This window comes from Pseudopodoces humilis, chromosome 24 (assembly GCF_049639895.1).
Source record: "Pseudopodoces humilis isolate 2021_Gansu_Grassland_sample_001 chromosome 24, ASM4963989v1, whole genome shotgun sequence".
Classification (NCBI taxonomy): Eukaryota; Metazoa; Chordata; class Aves; order Passeriformes; family Paridae; genus Pseudopodoces; species Pseudopodoces humilis.
Window position 1 is genome coordinate 743,173 of NC_142223.1, and position 21,781 is coordinate 764,953.

A 21,781-nucleotide genomic window follows, 5' to 3' on the forward strand; every position below is an offset into this window, starting at 1 on the left:
AGCTGAAGCAATTCCTTCCTCTCACCCCCAGGAGCTGCTCCAAACACCCCGAACTGGAGAAAGCTGAAAATATCAGGAAATAAAGGAAGATTCACCCCTAAAAAAAAAACCCCATTTTCTCAGGATTTGGAGTAAAACTCAGGAATCCAAAGCAGGATCCCACGGGGTGGGACAGGACGGATCCAAAACCCCGGATCTGCCCCCAGAGCTCCAAACCCTCAGCTCGGGGATTTCAGCCTCCAGATCCCTCCAGCATTCCCTGTTCCCAGCCACTCCCAGGATTCCCAGAGGTTTGGGCTGGTAAAACATTCCACGAAGGGAGTTAAGAAAGGGTTAATTAATAAACGATTAATTAATAAATGATTAATAAAGGACGCAGCCCGAGCTGTTCTTTAGAGCCTTTATTGCAAGTAACGCCCTGCTGGAGCTGTCCGGCTGTGAGGTCACTGGGGTCACTGGGGTCACTCCAGGGTCACTCCGGGGTTACTCCGGGGTTACTCCGGGGTTACTCCGGGGTCATGCAGCCGCTGCCTTCTGCTTGTAGGTCGCCATCATCTTCTTGATCTCGGCGATGGCTTTGCCGGGGTTCAGCCCCTGCGGGAGGGGACGGTCAGCGCCCTGGGGGGGCCCAGCCCCAAAACTGCTGGCACTGACCCCCAGAACTGCTGGCACTGACCCCCAAAACTGCTGGCACTGACCCCCAGAACTGCTGGCAGTGACCCCCAGAACTGCTGGCACTGCCCCTCACTCCCACCCCAAAGCTCCCCCTAATCCCTCCCCGTGAGCGTGGGGAGAACCTGGAATGGGATTCCCAGAGAAGCTGTGGCTGCCCCTGGATGCCAGGACTGGATGGAGCAACCTGGGCCTGTCCCCTTCTGGTGTCCCAGCCCTGCCACCGTCACCTGTCCCCTCCCTGTGTCCCCCCAGTGTCCCCTCCATGTCCCCGGTGTCCCCCCATGTCCCAGCCGTACCTTGGGGCAGGTGCGGGTGCAGTTCATGATGGTGTGGCAGCGGTAGAGCGAGAACGGATCCTGCAGCTGCGCCAGCCGCTCCTCCGTGAAGTCATCGCGGGAGTCGATCATCCAGCGGTACGCCTGGGGACAGTGACACCGCTGGTACCGCTGGTACCGCTGGTACAGCCAGCACTGACACCGCTGGTACCGCTGGTACCGCTGGTACAGCCAGCACTGACACCGCTGGTACTGCTGGTACCGCTGGTACAGCCAGCACTGACACCGCTGGTACTGCTGGTACCGCTGGTACAGCCAGCACTGACACTGCTGACACTGCTGGTACTTCTGGTACCGCCCGGTACCGCCTGGTACAGCCAGCACTGACACTGCTGACACCGCTGGTACCGCTGGTACAGCCAGCACTGACACTGCTGGCACTGCTGGTACTGCTGGTACCGCTGGTACAGCCAGCACTGACACTGCTGACACTGCTGGTACTGCTGGTACCGCTGGTACAGCCAGCACTGACACCGCTGGTACCGCTGGTACTGCTGGTACCGCCCGGTACAGCCAGCACTGACACTGCTGGCACCACTGGCAGTGCCCGGTACCGCTGGTACCGCCCGGTACAGCCAGCACTGACACCGCTGGTACCGCTGACACCGCTGGTACCGCCCAGTACAGCCTGGTACAGCCAGCACTGACACTGCTGGTACCGCTGGCACTGCCCGGTACCGCCCGGTACAGCCAGCACTGACACCGCTGGCACTGCCCGGTACCGCCCGGTACCAGCAGCACCGACACCCTGGCATTCAGATTTTGTGCCTCCAGACCCTGCTCAGTGCCCAGCTCCGAACCCCACGGCCTGTCAGCTGCTGCTCGCCCGTTTTATTCAGACAAAACAAACCCAAGGACACCTGACAGCCCCAGGCCCCGCAAAGGATCAACAAAATGAGTTATTAAAACTTTAATAAATTCATTACCTGGAGCTGTAATTGGGGGATTGACCCCCGATATGCAAATGGAGCAAGTTTATAATTGTCTGAAAAACCCGTGAGCATCGTCCACCTCGGGTGGAGCCTGGGAGGCTCCTGAGTGCCCCAGGGGTATCTGTGGCAGGCCTTTAATAAATACCCATCAATACCCAATTAAATACTAAAATAAAAATAAAAATACCCATAAATACCGAATTAAATACTAAAATAAAAATACCCATAAATACCGAATTAAATACTAAAATAAAAATACCCATAAATACCGAATTAAATACTAAAATAAAAGAAATACTAAAATAAATGCAGTTATTCTGTTGAGCTCACCCCACCTCTGTGCCAGGGGCTGTGTCCTCACCTGCATGAGCACGGCGGGGCCCAGGTACTTGTCACCGTTCCACCAGTAGCTGGGACAGCTGGTGCTGCAGCAGGCGCACAGGATGCACTCGTAGAGCCCGTCCTGCCACCACAGGGGACACGGTGACACGGTGACACGGTGACACGGGACCCACCCCTGGCACCCGCGGGACAGCCCTCCCAAAGCGGGAGCTGCTCCTCGACTCAGCGAGCCGGGAGCTGGGACAGCAGGGAAAGGCACGGCCTGGAGAGGAGGGGAAACTCCCAGGATCTCCTGAATCCCTGCCCCGGGATCTCTCCTGAATCCCTGCCCTGGGATCTCCTGAATCCCTGTTCTGGGATCTCTCCTGAATCCCTGCCCTGGGATCTCTCCTGAATCCCTGCCCTGGGATCTCCTGAATCCCTGCCCCGGGATCTCTCCTGAATCCCTGCCCTGGGATCTCCTGAATCCCTGTTCTGGGATCTCCTGAATCCCTGTTCTGGGATCTCTCCTGAATCCCTGCCCTGGGATCTCTCCTGAATCCCTGTTCTGGGATCTCCTGAATCCCTGCCCCGGGATCTCTCCTGAATCCCTGCCCTGGGATCTCTCCTGAATCCCTGTTCTGGGATCTCTCCTGAATCCCTGTCCTGGGATCTCTCCTGAATCCCTGTTCTGGGATCTCTCCTGAATCCCTGTCCTGGGATCTCTCCTGAATCCCTGTTCTGGGATCTCTCCTGAATCCCTGTTCTGGGATCTCTCCTGAATCCCTGTTCTGGGATCTCTCCTGAATCCCTGTTCTGGGATCTCCTGAATCCCTGTTCTGGGATCTCCTGAATCCCTGTTCTGGGATCTCTCCTGAATCCCTGCCCTGGGATCTCTCCTGAATCCCTGTCCTGGGATCTCCTGCATCCCTGCCTTGCTCCCAGCCCATCCCTGCCAGGACAGCACTCTGGGATCCTGTCCCACACTCCGGGATCGGGTCTGGGAATGGGAATGGGAGTGGGAAGGGGATTCTGCCCCACACTCTGGGATCCTGTCCCAGACTCTGGGATCGGGTCTGGGAATGGGAATGGGAGTGGGAAGGTGCTGAGGGCTCAGGGCTGCTCGGGGAGGGTTTCACCCAGGAATTGGCAGTGACCAGTTTCTGGCGGTCCTCGATGGACTGCAGGTACTGCTCCTTGCCCTCCTTGGACTCGTCCTTCTTCTTCAGGTAGGGCTCGATGGATTTGTACTGGGCGTAGAAGTTACTCAGGTCCTGGGGCAGGAAAACAGGGATCTGAGGAGAACCCAAAACACCCCAGACCCCTCCTTCCAGCCCCACCCCTCATCCCAACATCCCACCTAAACCACCCCAAATTTACACCCGGCCGGGAGGTGACGTTCCCTGCCCGGACCTGCCACATTCCGGGCCACCTTTAGTCACGGGGACCCACCCAAGGGACAGCCTTGTCTCGTTAGGGACTTTTGGATTTGGGTTCCTTTTCCCTTTGAACAGCCCAGGATTATTATTATTGTTATTATTTTTATTATTATTTATTACTATTATTATTACTATTACTATTATTATTATTACTATTATTATTTTTTTTTTTTTTTAAATTATTTTTATTATTATCCTGGGATTTGGGATCCGGCAGCAGACAGGGAACCGTGGGATGTCCTCAGCTGGAAGGGATCAGAGTCATCCCAATAATCCCACCCTGTCCAAAGGCTCCTGGCAGCCTCGGGGCCGTGCCCATTCCCTGGGGAGCCTGGCCAGTGCCAGCACCTCTGGGGGAAGCAGAACCTTTCCTGACCTCCATCCTAACCCCTCCATCCAGCTCCAGTTCCCAAGGGCTCCATCCCCGCTCCCAGAGCACAGACTGGAGCTCCCAAAGCTGTGATGGAGTGTCTCGTTTTGGATTTGGGTTCTTTTTCCCTTTGAACTGAAGACTGACCAGAGCGAGGCAGTTTTCTCTCGTTCGGTCTCAGTTGTTTATTTTTTCTTATCAGCATTACAAGGTACAAGGAGCTGTGTGCACTCTGATAGAAAAGGGTAAAATGGCCAACAAAGATCCTCTCCAAGGTCTTTTATATGTCCATTTACCCAATTAACAGATGCCAACTCAATTATTTTTCTTAGTGACCCAATGACCCAACACCTGTGCGCTGCCCTGCGGCATTTTTTACCCAATCACTCACTACCACCCAAAAACCCCAAGGGGAAGAAGATGAAGAAGAAAGAGGAAGGACAAGAGACAACACCCTCAATCCTCCATCTTGTCTCCTGTTCTCTAAACTGCTTTTTCACCCAGTGATTTAAGAAACTTTCTAATCTACACACACTTTTCCTATCTAACTTTAACATTTATTCTCATGTATCACCATGAAAACATTCTCGTGAATTTGATGTCATACGAAATTCAGTGTTTTTCTGGATCCTAGAACCAAGCATTAGAAACAAGGGCACACACTCTGCATCTCAGACTCCAACACCCCCTGTCCCTGCTGGCAGCTGCCAGGCCCCTGCCGGGGGCTGCACTCACCGGCACCAGGTCCTTCACCACGTACATGTGGGGCAGGGGGTAGATTTTGGTGACTTTGTTGAGGTCGCTGTCGATTTTCTTGATGCAGGCCAGGGTGTTGCCCCCGGCGATGTTCATGGCGCAGGAGCCGCAGATCCCTGAGGTGGGGGGGGGAGAAGCAGAGCAGAGGGTGGGATTCTCCCTCCTGGCCCCCCCCTCCCCAAAAAAAACCACAACAGCACTGGGGAAACGCCACTCGGTTCTTCCAGCATCCCAAAAAAATCCCATTTCCAATCCCAGGGTGGAATGGCTGGGATCCTCACCGCCCAAAGGGGAGAGGAGAGTGGGGACACAAAGGCAGGTGCACAGAGGGAGGGAGTGACACCTCTGGAGGTGGCCCCAGCCCCTCAAAAAGGGGTTTTCCAGGTGTTTCCTCCCAGGTGTTTTCCAGCCAGCTGGGAACGGCTGCAGAGCCGGGACCACGCGCCTGCGGCAGGAATGTGGCACCGGGGAAAGGGCAGGAGGGAACCAGCCCGGCCTGAAAATCTCTCTTGTCCTGGGAAAATATTCAGGGCAGTGAATTCCCCTGGATTGGGAAGAGTTTTGGCTGCCTGGGAGCCCCACTCCGTGTGGGATTCCTGCCCTGCTGTGCAGATTCCAGAGGAAAAGCTGCCTCGGGAGCGCAGCTCTCCGTTCCCATGCCAGACAGAACAGCTGCAGGCAGCACCTGCCCCGAGACTGCCCCTGCCTGCAGCCCCACCTCCTTATTCCAGAGCCATTCCAGCCAGGAATGAGCTCCCACAGCCCCAATCCAGAGCCATTCCAGCCAGGAATGTGCTCTGCCAGCTCAGCAGCCCGGTGTGACCCGTGAATCAGGAGGTTTTCCCAGGAAAAGCCTGGGAGCAGCCACAACCCCAAACCGTGGGTGCCCTTTCCCTCGATCCGCCCCTGCCCTCAGCCCAAAGGAGGAGATTCCTGGAGCTGTTCCTGGAAATCCTGAGCACTCTCCCAGTTCCAGCCAGTCTGATTCCCATGGCAGCACCCATTCCAGCACCCATTCCAGCCCTCGCCCTCTCTCAGCCTGGAATCTTCCCCTGGACCTCCCCACGCACTGGGAGGCGGCAAATGAGCTGGGAGGGGAACTGGGACAACTGGGAGCTGTGGGAGGAATTCCTGGAGCTCAGAGCTGTGCTCCAGCCTCGCTCCTGGCTGCACTGGGGCTGGGAGGGGAGGGGGCTCTGAGCTCCCTGGCACATTCCAGGCGGGAATTCCCTGTCCTTACCCTCCCTGCAGGACCTGCGGAAGGTCAGCGTGGAGTCCACCTCGTTCTTGATCTTGATCAGGGCATCGAGCACCATGGGCCCACACCTGCGGCACAAATCCCCAGTCAGCGGCAGGGATCCCCTGTGGGGTCAGCCCTGTGTGTCCCCGTGAGTCACAGCGACACTCGGGGACAACTCCTGTCCTTTGACACCCAGGGCACCACCCAGGGATTGTTCACTGGGACAAAGCCACCCCGAAACCGGAGCTGCTGCTCCTGCGGGCTTCGGGCAGGGTGGGAGCTCTGGGGTGGATCCCTCTGGAGGAGCTCCTGGGGATGGAGGAGCTCTGGAAGAGCTCCTGGGAAAGGTTTGGGATGGATCCCTCTGGAAGAGCTCCTGGGAAAGGTTTGGGATGGATCCCTCTGGAAGAGCTCCTGGGAAAGGTTTGGGATGGATCCCTCTGGAGGAGCTCCTGGGGATGGATCCTTCTGGAGGAGCTCCTGGGGATGGATCCCTCTGGAAAAGCTCCTGGGGATGTATTCCTCTGAAGGAGCTCCTGGGAAAGGTTTGGGATGGATCCCTCTGGAAAAGCTCCTGGGAAGGAAGGGTTTGGGATGGATCCCTCTGGAAAAGCTCCTGGGAAGGGTTTGGGATGGATCCCTCTGGAGGAGATCCTGGGAAAGGATCCCTCTGGAGGAGCTCCTGGGAAAGGTTTGGGATGGATCCCTCTGGAAAAGCTCCTGGGAAGGGTTTGGGGTGGATCCCTCTGGAGGAGCTCCTGGGAAGGAAGGGTTTGGGGTGGATCCCTCTGGAAGAGCTCCTGGGAAGGGTTTGGGATGGATCCCTCTGGAGGAGCTCCTGGGAAGGAAGGGTTTGGGATGGATCCCTCTGAAGGAGATCCTGGAAAGGGTTTGGGGTGGATCCCTCTGGAGGAGCTCCTGGGGATGGATCCCTCTGGAGGAGCTCCCGGAAAAGGTTTGGGGTGGATTGGTGTCCTGCTTTTTCTGCTTTTTCCTGGGATAACAGCCACGGTGGCTGCGCAGTGCTAGAGGGGAGCAGCCCCTTCCCGGCCATTCCCTGGAGCCGGGATTGCTCCCGGGCCCCATTCCCGAGGGACACCCACTTGTTCAGGTCCACCTCGTAGGTCTGCATGCGGGGTTTGTCCCCAGCCTTGTCGGGGTCCCATCTGTAGATGGCGAATTTCTTCAGCCGCGGCGCCGCCGCCGCCGTCTGCGCCTCACGGAGCACCTGGATCCAGAGAAAAACAGCCTCAAATCCCACCTGGATCCAGGGAAAAACAGCCTCAGATCCCTCCTGGATCCAGGGAAAAACAGCCTCAGATCCCTCCTGGATCCAGGGAAAAACAGCCTCAGATCCCATCCTGGATTCATTAAAAAACAGCCTCAGATCCCATCCTGGATCCAGGGAAAAACAGCCTCAGATCCCATCCTGGATCCAGGGAAAAACAGCCTCAGATCCCACCTGGATCCAGAGAAAAACAGCCTCAAATCCCACCTGGATCCAGGGAAAAACAGCCTCAGATCCCTCCTGGATCCAGGGAAAAACAGCCTCAGATCCCATCCTGGATCCAGGGAAAAACAGCCTCAGATCCCATCCTGGATCCAGAGAAAAACAGCCTCAGATCCCTCCTGGATCCAGGGAAAAACAGGCTCAGATCCCATCCTGGATTCATTAAAAAACAGCCTCAGATCCCATCCTGGATCCAGGGAAAAACAGCCTCAGATCCCATCCTGGATCCAGGGAAAAACAGCCTCAGATCCCACCTGGATCCAGGGAAAAACAGCCTCAGATCCCTCCTGGATCCAGGGAAAAACAGCCTCAGATCCCATCCTGGATTCATTAAAAAACAGCCTCAGATCCCCCCGAATTCAGGAAAAAACAGCCATCCATCCCCGATTCCCACAGCCCCTTCCACATCCCACAGCCCCCATTTCCCCACATCCATCCCCGATTCCCTCACAGCCCCTTCCCCATCCCACGCTCCGATTCCCCCCGCTCCCCCCTCTCACTCCCCTTTCTCTCCTTCCCCTCCAGCCCCCCCGGCCGCCTCTGCCGGGCCTCCCCTCCCTCCATTCCCCGCTCCCCGGTCTCTCACCGCCCGCGGCCCGGCCCGCAGGAGCCGTGCGGGGACTCCGCGCCTCAAGGAGACTCCGACCGCGGCCGCCGCCATCTTGGCACTGCGCACTTCCAGCCGCCCCGGAAGCGCCCCCGCAGCCGCCATGTTGCGCGCTGAGGGGGAAGGGCCGCCCGCCATTTTGAGTGTGGCGGAGCCCTCAGGGGGGCGCCATGTTGGGTGTGGCTGTGGGGCACAGCAGGGTGGCGGGCCACGATGCTTAAACCGCCCTATTTCTGTATTAAAATCCGCTTGTTTTATCTCCATTAATGATCAGCGTCGTTATCTTGTGTGGAGGTAGCTGTGGTGCCACCCGCCTCCTCCAAGGGGACCTGCTCTGGTGCCAGCGGGGCAAATGGTGGGCGCTGGGGAGCGAAGAATCCAGATTCTCGCTTCAGAAAAGAGAGCTTTTCCCACCAGATTAAAAGCTCTTCAAGGTCCCTCCAGGATCAAATCCAAGCTGTGACTGATCCCCACCTTGTCCCCAGAGCACCGAGTGCCACATCCAGCCCTTCCCCGGACACCTCCAGGGATGGGGACTCCAAACCTCCCTGGGCAGCCCCTGCCAAAACAAATGCTCCTCTCTTGGAAACGATGTAACTTTCCTAACTAGTTTTTAATGAGCTGTTATAATTACCTGTAAGCAGTGCCACTTTTAGCCAGCACAGGTTAAAACTTCTTCACAGACTCTTCTATTTTGATCATTACATCACTGAATCAGGGCCTGAAACCTTGTGTTTGTTAAAGCTAACCCTGACAAACCTCAACAAAACCAAAGGGATTTGAAGATTGGACATGTGGGATCTTAAATCTGTGGCACTTTAAGGACAGAAGATACAGAGGAGATTGAGGCCTGGAAAACTGGGGATTCCTGATTGAAAAAGATGAGAAAAAGATAATAAAAGAACTAAAGAATGTGGCCCGGCATAGTATGAAGAGTGAAAAAACAATAACCAATATTGGACAGAATGCTAATCAATGAAAAGAATTTTTAGAACCCACGACCAGTGCCTTCTTTGTTAAAAACGTGTAAACAAATGAAAACGTTTTGTATTGATGTGGAGGCTGGAGTTCTGTCAGCCACACACAAAAGGCTGAGGATAAAGTGATGCCTGACTCACCAACACTACAAAAACAGCATTAGAGACAATTTCAGAGGATTTTGGTAACACCTCCACCCCTCCTCACCCCTCCGAGCCCTTCCCCTCCCTTCCCCTCCCAGTTACTCCCTACGATTATTCAAATCCCCGGCTTTTTCCTCACAGCAAATTCATTTATTAAGCAAATCGCACACAACACACGCTGGGGGCAAACACGGAGGGAGGAGGAGGAAGAAGAGGAAGAGGAGGAAGAGGAGGAAGAAGAGGAAGAGGAGGAGGAGGAAGAGGAGGAGGAAGAGGAGGCCTGGCTACGGCGTGAAGTGCCACCACTTGAAGGCGAAAGGCCGGCGCTGGACGCTGGTGCCGCAGCGCACCTCGCCCAGGCTGCCGTGGTACGAGGCCACGTCCTCCAGGAAACGGCAGCGCAGCCCCAGCGGCTCCAGCAGCGCCCGGATCCGCCGCTCCAGGCAGCACTCGCCGCCCGCCACCGGCCCAAACGGCTTGGGGATGCCCAGGTCCCTGGCCAGCACCATCATGGTGACCTGCAGGTGACACCAAGGGACAGTGGCATCAGAATGTGTGACACTGAAGGACTTGGGGACGGCCAGGTCCCTGGCCAGGTTGCTCATGGTGCCCTGTGGGGTGACACCAGCAATGTCGGGATGGATGAAACCAGAGGAAAGACCTTGGTCACTCTCCTCAGCACCACTTTTTGCGGCTGCCCTCCCTCAGGATTCCAAACCCAACAGAATCCACGCTTTTTTATCTTTAAAGCACGCCTCGCCCCTTGCAATTTCACCACTTCTTTTCAAAATTGCGCTGCAAGCACGAGAGAGCCACCAAGCTGTGTTACACCTGTGTTCATCCACACCCGCCTGGATATATTTCCTTTTCCTAGACAGCTGGGGCGTTTGTTTTGGGAAAACTTTGGGGAAAATGTGCCTCTCACCTTGCAATTTCACCACTTCGGAAGGGTTTTGAGGCAAAACCAAAGCCACCCCAAAGCTGTGTTAGACCCGTGTTTATCCTGGAGATATTTTCCTTTCTCAGGAAAACTTTGGGGACTCGTCCTGGCTGACTGAACCCATTTTTTTGGGGATGACCCAAGGGTGGGAATCCCCCAGTACCGTGTTGGGGAAGTAGGGAACGGCTTTTCCCTGCTTGTCCAGCTTGAAGAGGGCCGGCAGGTCGATGATGTCCTCCTCCAGCAGCCCCAGCTCCTTCTTGAGGATATCCCTGTTCCAGTCGATGCAGCGCTGCCGGGGACGGAGCAGAGCCCGGATTCCAGCGCTCCCTGCGGGGTTTGCGCCACGCCGGGGTGGTCGCTGCCAGAAATGGGGGCTGTGACCCGGGGGTGTCAGGGATTACCTGGACGTACTGGTTCTGCTGCGCCAGGGCGTCGTTGGAAAGGACCTTGTTGATGGTGATGCGCTTGGTGTCTGTCCCCGAGTACCCTGGACACACAAAACGCCCTCAGCAGCGCTGGCGGGAGCCTGGCTTGAGGTGGGGTAAAGAGATGGGAAAAGCCCCCAAAATCCAGGTTTCTCGAGGCTGGGGTGAAAGCTTGGGAAGATGAGGGGGGGAAATCTCTGCCCGTTGGAAGGAGCATTGGAAAAGGCTCCATCCATCTTCCTGCCCATGGGAATCTGCTGAATTTCTCCAGAGCATCCCCCTGCATGGGGTCACCCCTGCTCTGGGGACCCCCTCAGTGACCAGAGGAACCCTTGGAGACACGGGGACCTCCTCCCAGCCCTGCCACGGATCAGAATCACAATGAAAAGGAAAAAAACCCGGTTCTGATCCGCCAGCTGTCCCTCTCCATGCTGGAGCTCCGTATCCTTGGAGACACGGAGACCTCCTCCCAACCCCATCGTGGATCGAAATCACAGTGAAGGGGGGGAAAAAAAGCCAGGGCTAATCTGGGGGGTGACATGAGAGCTGCCAGTTGTCCCTCTCCGTGCTGGCATTTCCAGAGGCTCCATGCTGGGCAGCAAACATCCCTTCCACGCAGGGGCCTTTATCCCTCCCATCCCACTCGATTCCCGAAATAGGGCCGGAGGAGGCTGGGGGCGGCGGGCAGGCATCCCGCTGAAGGACAACCAGCCGGGGAAAATGTCCCCGCGTGTCCCCGGCTGTGCCACCGAGCGCTGTCCCCTTGCCTTTGAACATGGTGGCTTCTCCCTGTCCCTCCTTCTGCTTCTCGCGGAAGAGCCGGTAGCAGGCGGCCGGACTGGCCAGCAGCATCCGGAATCGCTGCGGGAACACGGCCGGGGTCAGCTGCGGCCCCCCAGGGACTCGCTTCTGCCAAAACCGGAGCTGAAACTCCAAAAAATCGTCTGTCTTTGCTGTTATCCAGTGTCTCGTTCGCCCACCGAGGGTTTGCGGGCCTAAATATTCCTTTTTGGAGCCATCTGGGTCAAGGCTCGGTTTCCGTGAGGGAAAAATTTATGTGAGAAGCAGCCAAAGCCGTGACAGAGGGAAGAGAAAGGTTCTGAAGACATGTGGGCATAAATATTCTTTTTTTTTGGAGCCATCCTTGTCAAGGCTGGGTTTCCCCGAGGGAAAACTCCATTTCAGGAACAAAAAAGGCCATGAGAGAGGGAAAAGAAATGTTCTGAAAAACCTCTGAGCGGCCACAAACCTCAGGGGAACTTAAGGCTGGAATTTCTTGGATACCTTTGGATCTTTTCCCTTCTATTTGCGGTCATCAATATCCAGGAAAATCCCCTTTTTAGCGCTCAGATCCCTCGTTTTGGGGTGGGGGATGAACCCCAAGCGAACACCGGCTGGGGGTGCCGAAGGAACGGGGTTTTCCCGGCGGGATTTGTGTCCCGGAGGAGGAGCCCCGGGGCAGCACGGCGGGTCTGGGGGTACCTTTTTGTCAGAGGCGGGCACGAAGGTGACGAACTCGTTGACGTTGCCCACGGCCAGCCAGTCGGAGTAGAGCTCCACGGGGGCCTGGACGCGCTGGGCGAAGAGGAAATCCCGCACCAGCCTGGTCATCCTGCGGCCCGCGGATCTGGGGGGAAATTCCCGTCAACATCTGCCTGGATACTCGGATTGGGAGAACATTCCCTTCAACATCTGCCTGGATTCTTGGATTGGGAGGATATTCCCATCAACATCTGCCTGGATTCTTGGATTGGGAGGATATTCCCATCAACATCTGCCTGGATACTTGGATTGGGAGAACATTCCCATCAATATCTGCCTGGATTCTTGGATTGGGAGAACATTCCCATTGACATCTGCCTGGATTCCTGGATTGGGAGGATATTCCCACCAACATCTGCCTGGATTCCTGGATATAAATCGCCACTGAGGTGGAGGAGCCCGGGAGCCCTCACCCTGCCCGGGCAGTGTCTGACTAACCCAATAAACCCAGTTTTGGTGGGCGCTTGTTTCGGGGCTTTCCGAGGCTCCCAAATCCGCTTTTCCCAAAGCTGCTCTTCCCCCGTCTCTTACGCAGGGAAGCTGCTGCCGATGAGGATCCTTCCCAAGGGATACTCCTTGCCAGCCACGGACACAGGCGGGCTGACCTCCACGTTCCCGAAGGAGTCCAGGCTGGCCACGGCCTCAACCAGGGGCTCCTTGTGCACGTAGCCGAAATCGGGGCCCTGGGGAAAGAAGAAGTGCCCTGAAGCGCCTTCCCCCGTGGGGATATCTCCAAGGGATTGCCCAATCCGGCTGTTTTCCATGCTGGGCTCTCCCAAAACGCCCCATCCCAGACTGGCCCCGGCCCTTTTCCTCTGCCCAGGAGCCCGCAGGGATGTCCCCGTGGTTTTCTCCTCCCGAGGGGTGGGTGAGGACAGCGAGGGCACGGGGAAGGCGGGAGGAGAAAGGTCTCGGGGTCACGGAGGTGTGGGAATAATCGGGAGCAGAGCCTGGGCCTGATCTCCTCTGTCATCCCACAGCCAAGGTTTAAATGTTCACATTAAGCCGAGGTTTAAATGTTCACGTTAAACCAAGGTTTAAATGTTCACGTTAAGCCAAGGTTTAAATGTTCACATTAAACCAAGGTTTAAATGTTCAGGTTAAACCAAGGTTTAAGTGTCTGCATTAAGCCAAGGTTTAAATGTTCACATTAAACCAAGGTTTAAATGTTCAGGTTAAGCCAAGGTTTAAGTGTCCACATTAAGCCAAGGTTTAAGTGTCTGCATTAAGCCAAGGTTTAAGTGTCCACATTAAGCCAAGGTTTAAGTGTCCACATTAAGCTAATTAGGCAGCCCCGAGGGAAGCTCCTGGCTGGCTCTGGGAGGGAGGTGAACTCCAGCCCCCGAGGGTGACTCTGCCCTGGGCTAAGAGCCACCCCAAGGCCTGCACAGCACTTGAATCCTGCTTAAGCCCTGATTTCCAGGACTTGTGCGCAGTGCAGGGGTAATTAGTGCTCAGCTCGGTGTGCCAAAGCCCGAGGGAGTGTTAAAAACGGCAAAACCGGCAGGGATGGGACCCAAATCCCACTTTTCCTGCGCTTCGGTTGGAGCCGATGCGGGCCCAGAGCACACGGGATGGGATCAGGTGTCCGTGAGGTTTGAGTTAAATCCCGGTCACTCATCAGGGTTGGGTTTCCATGGGGATAACCCAAATACACAGGCCGGGAAAAGCGAGCAGGGACACCTGGGGGACACCTGGAAATTCCCGTTTTGAACCCGGGGTGTTTGGAGACGCCGGGATAGAGGGAGCACGGCTTTTCCCGAGGCTCCCGCTGCGTCTTTGGGGTGCGTTTCCGCGGGATGGCCGGGATCAGATCCCTTTTTCTCTGGGTGCTGAGGGAGAGCCTGAGCAGCAACCACCTGCTCCCAACTCATTTCAGCTTAATAAAACCACGGAGCCGGCCTGGTTTCAACTGTCAGGGCTCTGGTTCATCCCGGGTTTGAGGGTCACATCCAAGTCCTATCAGTTCCATGCTGATTTTGAGGGGATAATTCCCTCCCGTCTCCTTTTTCCCTGGCATGGGCTTCCAGGGGCTCATGACCCGTGCCCATGGCACGGGGCTAAGTATTCCTAGCTGGAAAATGAGATTGGAAAGGTCGGGCGGTGGATTAGGGCAGGCTTCAAAGCAGAAATTGGAGGATAATGTGTTAGCAGCTCCCAGGGCTGAAATTGCTGCCCTAAATACGAGGCAGAGCAATTCCTAAAGAGGGCAGATCCCTCGTTAGGATTCGCTGGATGACTCCGGGACTGGATGTTCCCATGCCAGGCATGAGAAACGATGGATTCCAGCGCTCCCGAAAGCCCCCAGCCTTCCCCAAAGGGACAAAAGCTGGGATTTGTCCTCGTCTCCTGTTCCTGCTGGGGCTGAGGCTGCTCCAGAGCCTGGATGGGAGTTGGGGACAGCGGCTCCGAGGCTGCCTGGGGGTGTCCTGCCCTTCCCCCGTGGGGATATCTCCAAGGGATCCCCCAATCCAGCTTTTTTCCATGCTGGGCTCTCCCAAAACTCCCCATCCCAGACTGGCCCCGGCCCTTTTCCTCTGCCCAGGAGCCCGCAGGGATGTCCCTGCCGCCGGCTGCGTCCTGTTCTCTTCCGAGGAAGTAAACTGACCCTTTCCTGCTTCCCTTTCCTGCTTCCCTTCCCTCTCCCGCCTGGAAGCTGCTGGATTTTCCCAGGCACAGAGGAGGAAGGGAAGAAGCAGCCCATTCCTGGGAGGAATCCCAGCGCTTGGCAGGATCATTCCCGGGGCAGCAGCTCCTGCTTTCCCCTCTGGATCAGAGGTTTCCTGGAGGGTGAGGCTGGCTGGGGGATGAGGGAATGGAGGCGGCTGGGAGGAGGGAATCTCCCTGCGGAGCTGTTCCGCTCTCATTTTCCAGCCAATTCCACGCCTGGAGCCGAGGCCAAGGAGGGTTTTGGAAACGTGGGCTGGGCAGGAGCCCTGGGAGCTGCTCCGCGGGGAATTCAGGGAAGCTTCTCTCACCAGCAGCTCCTTGACGGGGAGCTGCTCCATCCCTCTCTCCCGAGGGGAGTCCAGCACCACCGGGAAGCTCTTGTGGGGAGCGTGGGTGTAGCCGAGCTTGATCTCATCCTGAGGAAGGGAGGAAATCCCGCGTGGGGCACGGGCAGGGAAGGCTTTTCCCGCTTTTTGGAGCCCCCCTACCTGCATCCAGCGGTCCCCGCGGTTGATGTAGCCGAAGCAAAGCTTCAGCTTGCAGCCAGCCTTGGCCACCAGGCTCTGGATCTCCTTAGTGAACAGGTAGTTGTCCTTCATGCTGGAGGGAAAGACGGGGAGGGTGGGAAGGAGGGAGATTCCCTGTTCCCAGCACCGGGGAGGGCGGGGAGGCGCCAGCTGTACCTGCAGACGAAGAGGTTCAGCGGGGGCAGCGTGTTGGGGGTCATGATCCACGGCGCCACCCGGAACACCACGGTGTCCCTGAAGATCGGCGAGTGGGGGATGCCCTGAGGGAGCCAAGCAGGGATCAGGGACGTTCCTCCCCCCAGAACACCCTCCCCTGAGGTCATTTTTGGGATCAGTTAGCGGGATCGCTCTCCCTTCCAGCACCATCCCAACCTCCTGGGCGCAGCCTCCCATCTGCTCCATTCCTGGGAGTTCCCAGGAGGTCCCAGGAGGTCCCAGGAAATCCCAGGACTTTCCAGGAGCACCCAGGAGGTCCCAGGACTTTCCAGGAGCTCCCAGGAGGTCCCAGGAGGTCCCAGGTGTTCCCAGGAGCTCCCAAGAGTTCCTGGGATTTCCTGGGAGTTCCCAGAAATTCCCAGAAGTTCCCAGGAGGTCCCAGGAGTTCCCAGGTGTTCCCAGGAGTTCCCAGGACTTCCTGGGAGTTCCCAGGAGTTCCCGGGAGTTCCCGACCTCGGCCAGTGGCTCCAGGAGGCTGACATGGATGGACACCAGCCCGGAGAAGGTCTCGTCGGGGAAGCGCAGCCCCTCCACGAAGAAGTGGAGCTCGGCGGCCCCGCCGGGGTAGGGCACGGCGTGGAACAGCTTCCTGCGGCCCAGCACCTGCACGTAGCGCTGCCCGAAGAAGGGATCTGCCGGGGAAAGGAAACGCGGAAATCCCGAGGTTTATCGGGATTCGCGCCTGCTTCCTTGGGCAAGGAGCTCCCGCCGTGCCCGAGGAAACAGGGCTGGGATAACCCAGATATGCACGGGAAAGGTGAGCAGGGACACCCGAGGGTGCGGAATTCCCGTTTTAAACCCCGGGTGTTTGGGGACGCTGGGATAGAGGGAGCACGGCTTTTCCTGAAGGCTCCCCGTGCGTTTTTGGGGTGCGTTTCCGCGGGATCCCTCAGATCTCTGAGGGGATCCAGCTGGGAGAGGCACCTTGAAGCAGGAGTTGAGGGGCTTGGAATTTTGTCGTGGACAAGAGGGATGAGGGAAAAGGTCTCAGCCTTTCCTCGGGTGGAGCTCCTTTCCTTACAAACACACCGAGCTGTTTGCCACCGCTCCTTTGCCGCGTGGACTTGGGTAAAGGGTTTTGTGTCCCCCTCCCTCTGCCTGTTCATCTCCAGAGTTTCCCAGGTGATGGAAAAGAGGGAAAAAACGGGGGGGAAATGCTTACTCTGCACATGGAAGACCCCGACTTTGTCGGCGTTGTTGACGGAAATGGAGAGGACGATTTCGTACCCCCGGGGCAGGCGCTGGGGCCCCTCTGTCCTCAGCACCATCTGAGCCAAGTCCAGCAAATCTGGGGGCAAACGGAGCGAATCCAGCCGTGTTTTCCACGTTTTCCCTCCTGGGGTTTGGATCTCCTCCCCAAAAACCCGCTCTTCCCTCGCCACCTGGCAAACCCAGAGCTCGTGCCCGGCGGGCCGTGACCCAAACGCCCTTTTCCCTTCTCCCTGCCCATCCGTGACCTCGGGACGCCGCCGGGCCCGGCTCCGCGTGCCTTGGGTTTTCCAGGAACGGGTGGGCGGATTTCTGGCCGCCGGCCTCGTGCCTCGCCCCGCGCTCCTCTCACCTGCGTGAAGCATCCCCGGCCCGCGCCGCGCCAGCCCTGGAAGCTCAGCCTGCCCCCGTGCCCTGCCCGGCTCCAACGAGTTGGCGCGGCATTAATCCCGCAGAAATTCCCACGTGGGAAGCTGGCTGGGCAGCCGGTGGGGAGCAGCTGGCTCCTGGGCAAGGTCACGGAGAGGGGATGGTGGGGATTTCGGGGCAGGGGTTTTGGGGAGCTGTTACCTTCCCTGTTGAACACCTGCTCGCTGTCGCAGTCGGAGGGTGGGATGAAGGGGAACTCCTTGTCACAGCTGACCAGCAGGATGGCCCCGTGTCCCTCCGGTCCCCAGGCCCAGCTGGCCTAAAGCACCGCCGGGGCTCAGCGAGCGCGGGATCCCCCGAGCCCGTGGGTTTTCCGTGGGGTGGGGGAAGCTGGAGTACCTTGTTGGGGCTGTTCTTTTCCACCACTCCATCCCGATCCGCGTCCACGTCCAGGGAGATCCCTGCGGGGACAGAGCCGCCTCATCCCCGGGCGAGGGGATGGGGTGCCACCCCCCCCCGAGCCAGCAAACCTGCCTTTGCTGTCCCCAGCCCTGCTCCGGGCACGAGAGGGACAGGGACGGGCTCCCGGCGCTCCGGACTCACCGACGCCGGTGAGGAACACCCCGGCTTGGTTGATGGGCTTCCCTCCCTCTGCGTAAAAGCTGACGGTGACCTGCAAACCCCAAATCCCGCATTGGGGCGGGATGTTCTCCCTCCGCGGACGCCCCGCTCCCGGGATCCCCCTCCTCCTCACCTTGTTGTCGTTGACCTCGGAGCTGGCCCGGCTCATGCTGAACCTCAGCACCGTCCCCTCGTCCAGCGGCCACCGCGTTCCTGCGCCGGACGCGGCCTCGGGCTCGGCGCGGCCGCGGAACAGCACGTCCACGCTGACCCCTTCCGTGTGCTTCACGCCAAAGGCCACGGCCCCGGCGGGGGCCGCCCTGCCAGAAACACCCGGAATTCTCAGGGATCTGCAGGGCCAGCGCAGAATTCCCTCTGGGATTCATTCCGCTGCCCAGAACGCGGCCAAGACGTGGCACGCCGGCGTCTCCACGCTCACCGCCGGCACCTTCCTGCCCTGCTCCTGCCTGGCAGCTGGAATTACCCCGGGTTCAGGGCCGGTTTAGCCCCGTGAGTGTTTGCAGCCATGGCTGTGGGTAAGGATCTGTAATAATCCCAAACAACCCGGTTTGGCACTTCCAGAAATCCCTGTTTTTTCAGCACGGTGGTTAACGGCTCCTCCAAACACCGTGGCCATCCCTCTGAGAGGCTTTTCCACGGGAAACTCTCATTTCTGGGGGATTTCACCCGGTCCCAAAGCTGACAGTGCTGCCCTGCTCCCCGTCCGATGTGCCCTTGTTCTTCCCCTCTCTCCTTTTCCCAAATTTCCCTGCCTTTCCAGGTTATTATTTTTGGGCTCTTTGCCCCGACACCCGAGACCTCGCGTTGATCAGGTTTCTCGGATGCCGCTGGTCCCGCCAACCCCGCACCCTTGGCAAGGCGGGAGGAAATCCAAGCTCTCCTCTGCTCCCGCCTGGGTGTTCCTCAAATCCTCCAATTGCTTGTAATTACACATGGAAAAACTGGTTCGGTTTCCTGGTTCCCTGGATCTGGGGATCCCACTGGGAAGGGATTTGGCCTGGAGAGGTGCCAAGGGAGCTGGAACTGCGCTGCTTGGCTTGAATATCGAGGTTGGGGTTTGTAACAGCAGCACCGACCAGAATCGAGCCTGGAATGAGCTTTTCCACCTCCTTTTTCCCTGGAGGGTGGGAATAACTATCCCCAGGTTCAGCCATGGGTTTGTTTTAGGGAAGTGGGGTTGGCGCCGTGGGGATTTCCCACTTTCCCAAGGTTTTGGCCGTGAGATTTTCTGCTCTTTCCTTATTTTGCAGTCCCTCCCCGGGCTGCTGCTCGTCCCTCTGCCCTCCAGCAGGATGGGGTAGATCCAGGGATGTTCAAAGCTTTCCAGGGATTTGTGCAGCTCTGCAGAGCCCGGGAAAGGTTTTGCCCGCAAATTGCATCAAAACGGTTGTGGGGTTTGGGAAAGCAGAGGGAAAAACCAGGAGCAGGGATTCCCAGAGGGATAAACAGGAGGGAAAGGTGAGGAGAAAGGTGAAGGTGGAGGAGGAAAGGAAATTTTGTGGCTCCCACTCACCTGTGGACATGGATGAGGCTGCCCAGCAGCTGTGGGGTTTGGGAAAGCAGAGGGAAAAGCCAGGAGCAGGGATTCCCAGCAGGAAAAACAGGGTTGAAAGGGGAAGAGAAAGGTGAAGGTGGAGGAGGAAGGGAAGTTTTGGGGGGGTCCCACTCACCCATGGGCACGGGTGTGGATGTGTCTGCCCAGCAGCTGTGGGGTTTGGGAAAGCAGAGGGAAAAAGGAGGAGCAGGGATTCCCAGAAGGAAAAACAGAGGAGCAGGGATTCCCAAAGGGATAAACGGGGGGAAAGCGAGGGGGAAGGAGGAGGAGGAGGAGGAAGGGAGGGAGGTTTTGGGGTCCCCCTCACCCGAAGACGTCGGCGCGGATGTGGCTGCCCAGCACGCACAGGGCCTCGATGCGGTTCCCGTGCTGCAGCCGCAGCGTGCGGGGCTCCCCCGGCATCTCCCCGGCCATGGGCACCGGGACCTGCTGCTCCTGCCCCCGGCCTCCTCCTCCTCCTCCGCCCGGAGCTCGCGGGGCTGCGGTGGCAACCGGAGCGAGGGGGCGGCTGGGCTGGACCTCTGACACCTCGGAAAGTGATCTGGGGGGAGGGAGGGACGGACAGGGACGGACAGGGATGGACGGACAGGGACGGACAGGGAGGGACAGGGTGGGATGGACAGGGAGGGACAGGGTGGGATGGACAGGGTGGGATGGACAGGGAGGGACAAGGAAGGACAGGGATGGACAGGGATGGACAGGGTGGGATGGACAGGGAGGGACAAGGAAGGACAAGGATGGACAGCGAGGATGGGCAGCGAGGGAGGGAGGGCAGCTGGCCCCAGGCCTGGCCAGCTCCCAGCCTTGGACAAGCAGCTCCCCCAGCTGTCCCCAAGCTCCCGGTCCCTCCTCACCTCCCTGACCCCAACCCGGCATTCCCGATGCGGATTTGCGGCGTTTTGGGACCTGTCCACATCCCTGGGGCGCATTCCACCCTCTCTTTCTGCTCTCTAGGGAAAATCCCTGCCTGCTCCCGCTTTCCCAGCCCGGAGGCAAGAACAGAACTCTCCTTTTTTTTTTCCCCGCTCTGCTTATTTTCAAAGGGAACCTCGGAAGCGGTGGCTGGTTTTGTCACCCCGGGCCGCTCCGGAGCGCGTCGGGAGCCGTTCCCGCCCACGCTGGGTTTGCATCGTTTATGAACAGCCGCCTAAATATTCATTTTCCAGCCCAAAGTGCTGCCCCAGATCCTGGAAGCCGCAAGCAATTAGCGAGCAGCAGCAGAGCTCGGGTGGATGTTCCTTATTTCCATTCCTCTCGGGCTTCCCTTTTCCGTCCTCTTCCCTCCGTGGGGATGGGTGTTCCTGGGATTTATAGGGATCATCTCCCTGCTGCCATTCCCCCCGTGGAAAAACGGGGAATGGGGTGGGGTTTGAAGCCCTTCCAGCCCAAATAATTCCGGGATTGTTCTGAGGAATAGCCTGGATGGATATCCAGGCTGGGAGCTGGGAAGTTCAGGAAAATAGGGAATCTGAGTTAACAGGGATCATTTAGAAATACCTAAAGAAAACCTGGAAATACCCAAAGAAAACCTGGAAATACCGAAAGAAACCTGGAAATACCCAAAGAAAACCTGGAAATACCCAAAGAAAACCTGGAAATACCTAAAGAAAACTTGGGAATACCTAAAGAAAACTTGGGAATACCTAAAGAAAACCTGGAAATACCCAAAGAAAACCTGGAAATACCCAAAGAAACCTGGAAATACCCAAAGAAAACCTGGAAATACCGAAAGAAAACCTGGAAATACCCAAAGAAAACCTGGAAATACCTAAAGAAAACCTGGAAATACCCAAAGAAAACCTAGAAATACCTAAAGAAAACCTGGAAATATCTAAAGAAAACTTGGGAATACCCAAAGAAAACCTGGAAATACCCAAAGAAACCTGGAAATACCTAAAGAAAACTTGGGAATACCTAAAGAAAACCTGGAAATACCCAAAGAAACCTGGAAATACCCAAAGAAAACCTAGAAATACCTGAAGAAACCTGGAAATACCTAAAGAAAACTTGGGAATACCCAAAGAAAACCTGGAAATACCCAAAGAAAACCTGGAAATACCTGAAGAAAACCTGGAAATACCCAAAGAAAACCTAGAAATACTTGAAGAAACCTGGAAATACCTAAAGAAAACTTGGAAATACCCAAAGAAAACCTGGAAATACCCAAAGAAACCTGGAAATACCCAAAGAAACCCAAAAGAAAAGCAAAAGAAAAGCAAAGTAAAGCTACAGAAGCCTAAAAAAAGCCTGCAGGAAGCGCAGGCCCTGCCGAGCCCAGCGGGATTTGATAACTGGTTTGATGTCTTGCCCTGGTGCCGGTAATTAGACTGACACGGCTCGTAAAGGTTCCCGCCTGCAATTCTGCATGCGGGGTAAT

General features: G+C 57.1%; 2 protein-coding genes across 3 annotated transcripts; both read right to left on the reverse strand.

The window, feature by feature from the left end:
- Nucleotides 1–386: 386 nt before the first annotated feature.
- Nucleotides 387–8,290, reverse strand: SDHB (succinate dehydrogenase complex iron sulfur subunit B). Of its 2 annotated transcripts, none has more exons than XM_005528242.3 (8): nt 8,165–8,290; nt 7,172–7,296; nt 6,069–6,154; nt 4,808–4,944; nt 3,421–3,537; nt 2,304–2,405; nt 972–1,094; nt 387–594 (listed from the first exon to the last, which is right to left on the reverse strand). In XM_005528242.3, exons 1-8 carry the CDS (start codon nt 8,288–8,290, stop codon nt 517–519), a joined length of 894 nt encoding a protein of 297 aa, XP_005528299.2. In that variant the 3' UTR covers nt 387–516. The 2 variants fall into 2 exon arrangements, with proteins under 2 accessions (XP_005528299.2, XP_087922784.1); XM_088066658.1 differs by having other exon boundaries at nt 7,172–7,329; nt 8,165–8,239.
- Nucleotides 8,291–9,497: 1,207 nt separating this feature from the next.
- Nucleotides 9,498–19,911, reverse strand: LOC102107125 (protein-arginine deiminase type-2). The gene is made up of 16 exons (XM_005528378.3): nt 19,712–19,911; nt 17,962–18,148; nt 17,811–17,880; nt 17,607–17,668; nt 17,409–17,526; nt 16,792–16,917; nt 16,083–16,261; nt 15,570–15,673; nt 15,375–15,486; nt 15,195–15,302; nt 12,748–12,899; nt 12,157–12,301; nt 11,442–11,535; nt 10,651–10,736; nt 10,410–10,538; nt 9,498–9,824 (listed from the first exon to the last, which is right to left on the reverse strand). Exons 1-16 carry the CDS (start codon nt 19,816–19,818, stop codon nt 9,591–9,593), a joined length of 2,013 nt encoding a protein of 670 aa, XP_005528435.2. The 5' UTR covers nt 19,819–19,911; the 3' UTR covers nt 9,498–9,590.
- Nucleotides 19,912–21,781: the final 1,870 nt, after the last annotated feature.

What these genes read in the sequence shown, in the direction of transcription:
- SDHB (XM_005528242.3), bottom strand. Translation starts at nt 8,290, where the DNA reads ATGGCGGCTGCGGGGGCGCTTCCGGGGCGGCTGGAAGTGCGCAGTGCC. An exon ending in CCGCAGGTCCTGCAGGGAGG is followed by an intron (nt 4,945 to 6,068) that starts GTAAGGACAGGG and finishes CCCCCACCTCAG; the next exon opens with GGATCTGCGGCTCCTGCGCC. An exon ending in TCGAGGACCGCCAGAAACTG is followed by an intron (nt 2,406 to 3,420) that starts GTCACTGCCAAT and finishes CTGTGGTGGCAG; the next exon opens with GACGGGCTCTACGAGTGCAT.
- LOC102107125 (XM_005528378.3), bottom strand. Translation starts at nt 19,818, where the DNA reads ATGGCCGGGGAGATGCCGGGGGAGCCCCGCACGCTGCGGCTGCAGCAC. An exon ending in CTGAACCTCTTCGTCTGCAG is followed by an intron (nt 15,487 to 15,569) that starts GTACAGCTGGCG and finishes CTTTCCCTCCAG; the next exon opens with CATGAAGGACAACTACCTGT. An exon ending in TGCCCGCCTCTGACAAAAAG is followed by an intron (nt 11,536 to 12,156) that starts GTACCCCCAGAC and finishes GTGTTCCCGCAG; the next exon opens with CGATTCCGGATGCTGCTGGC.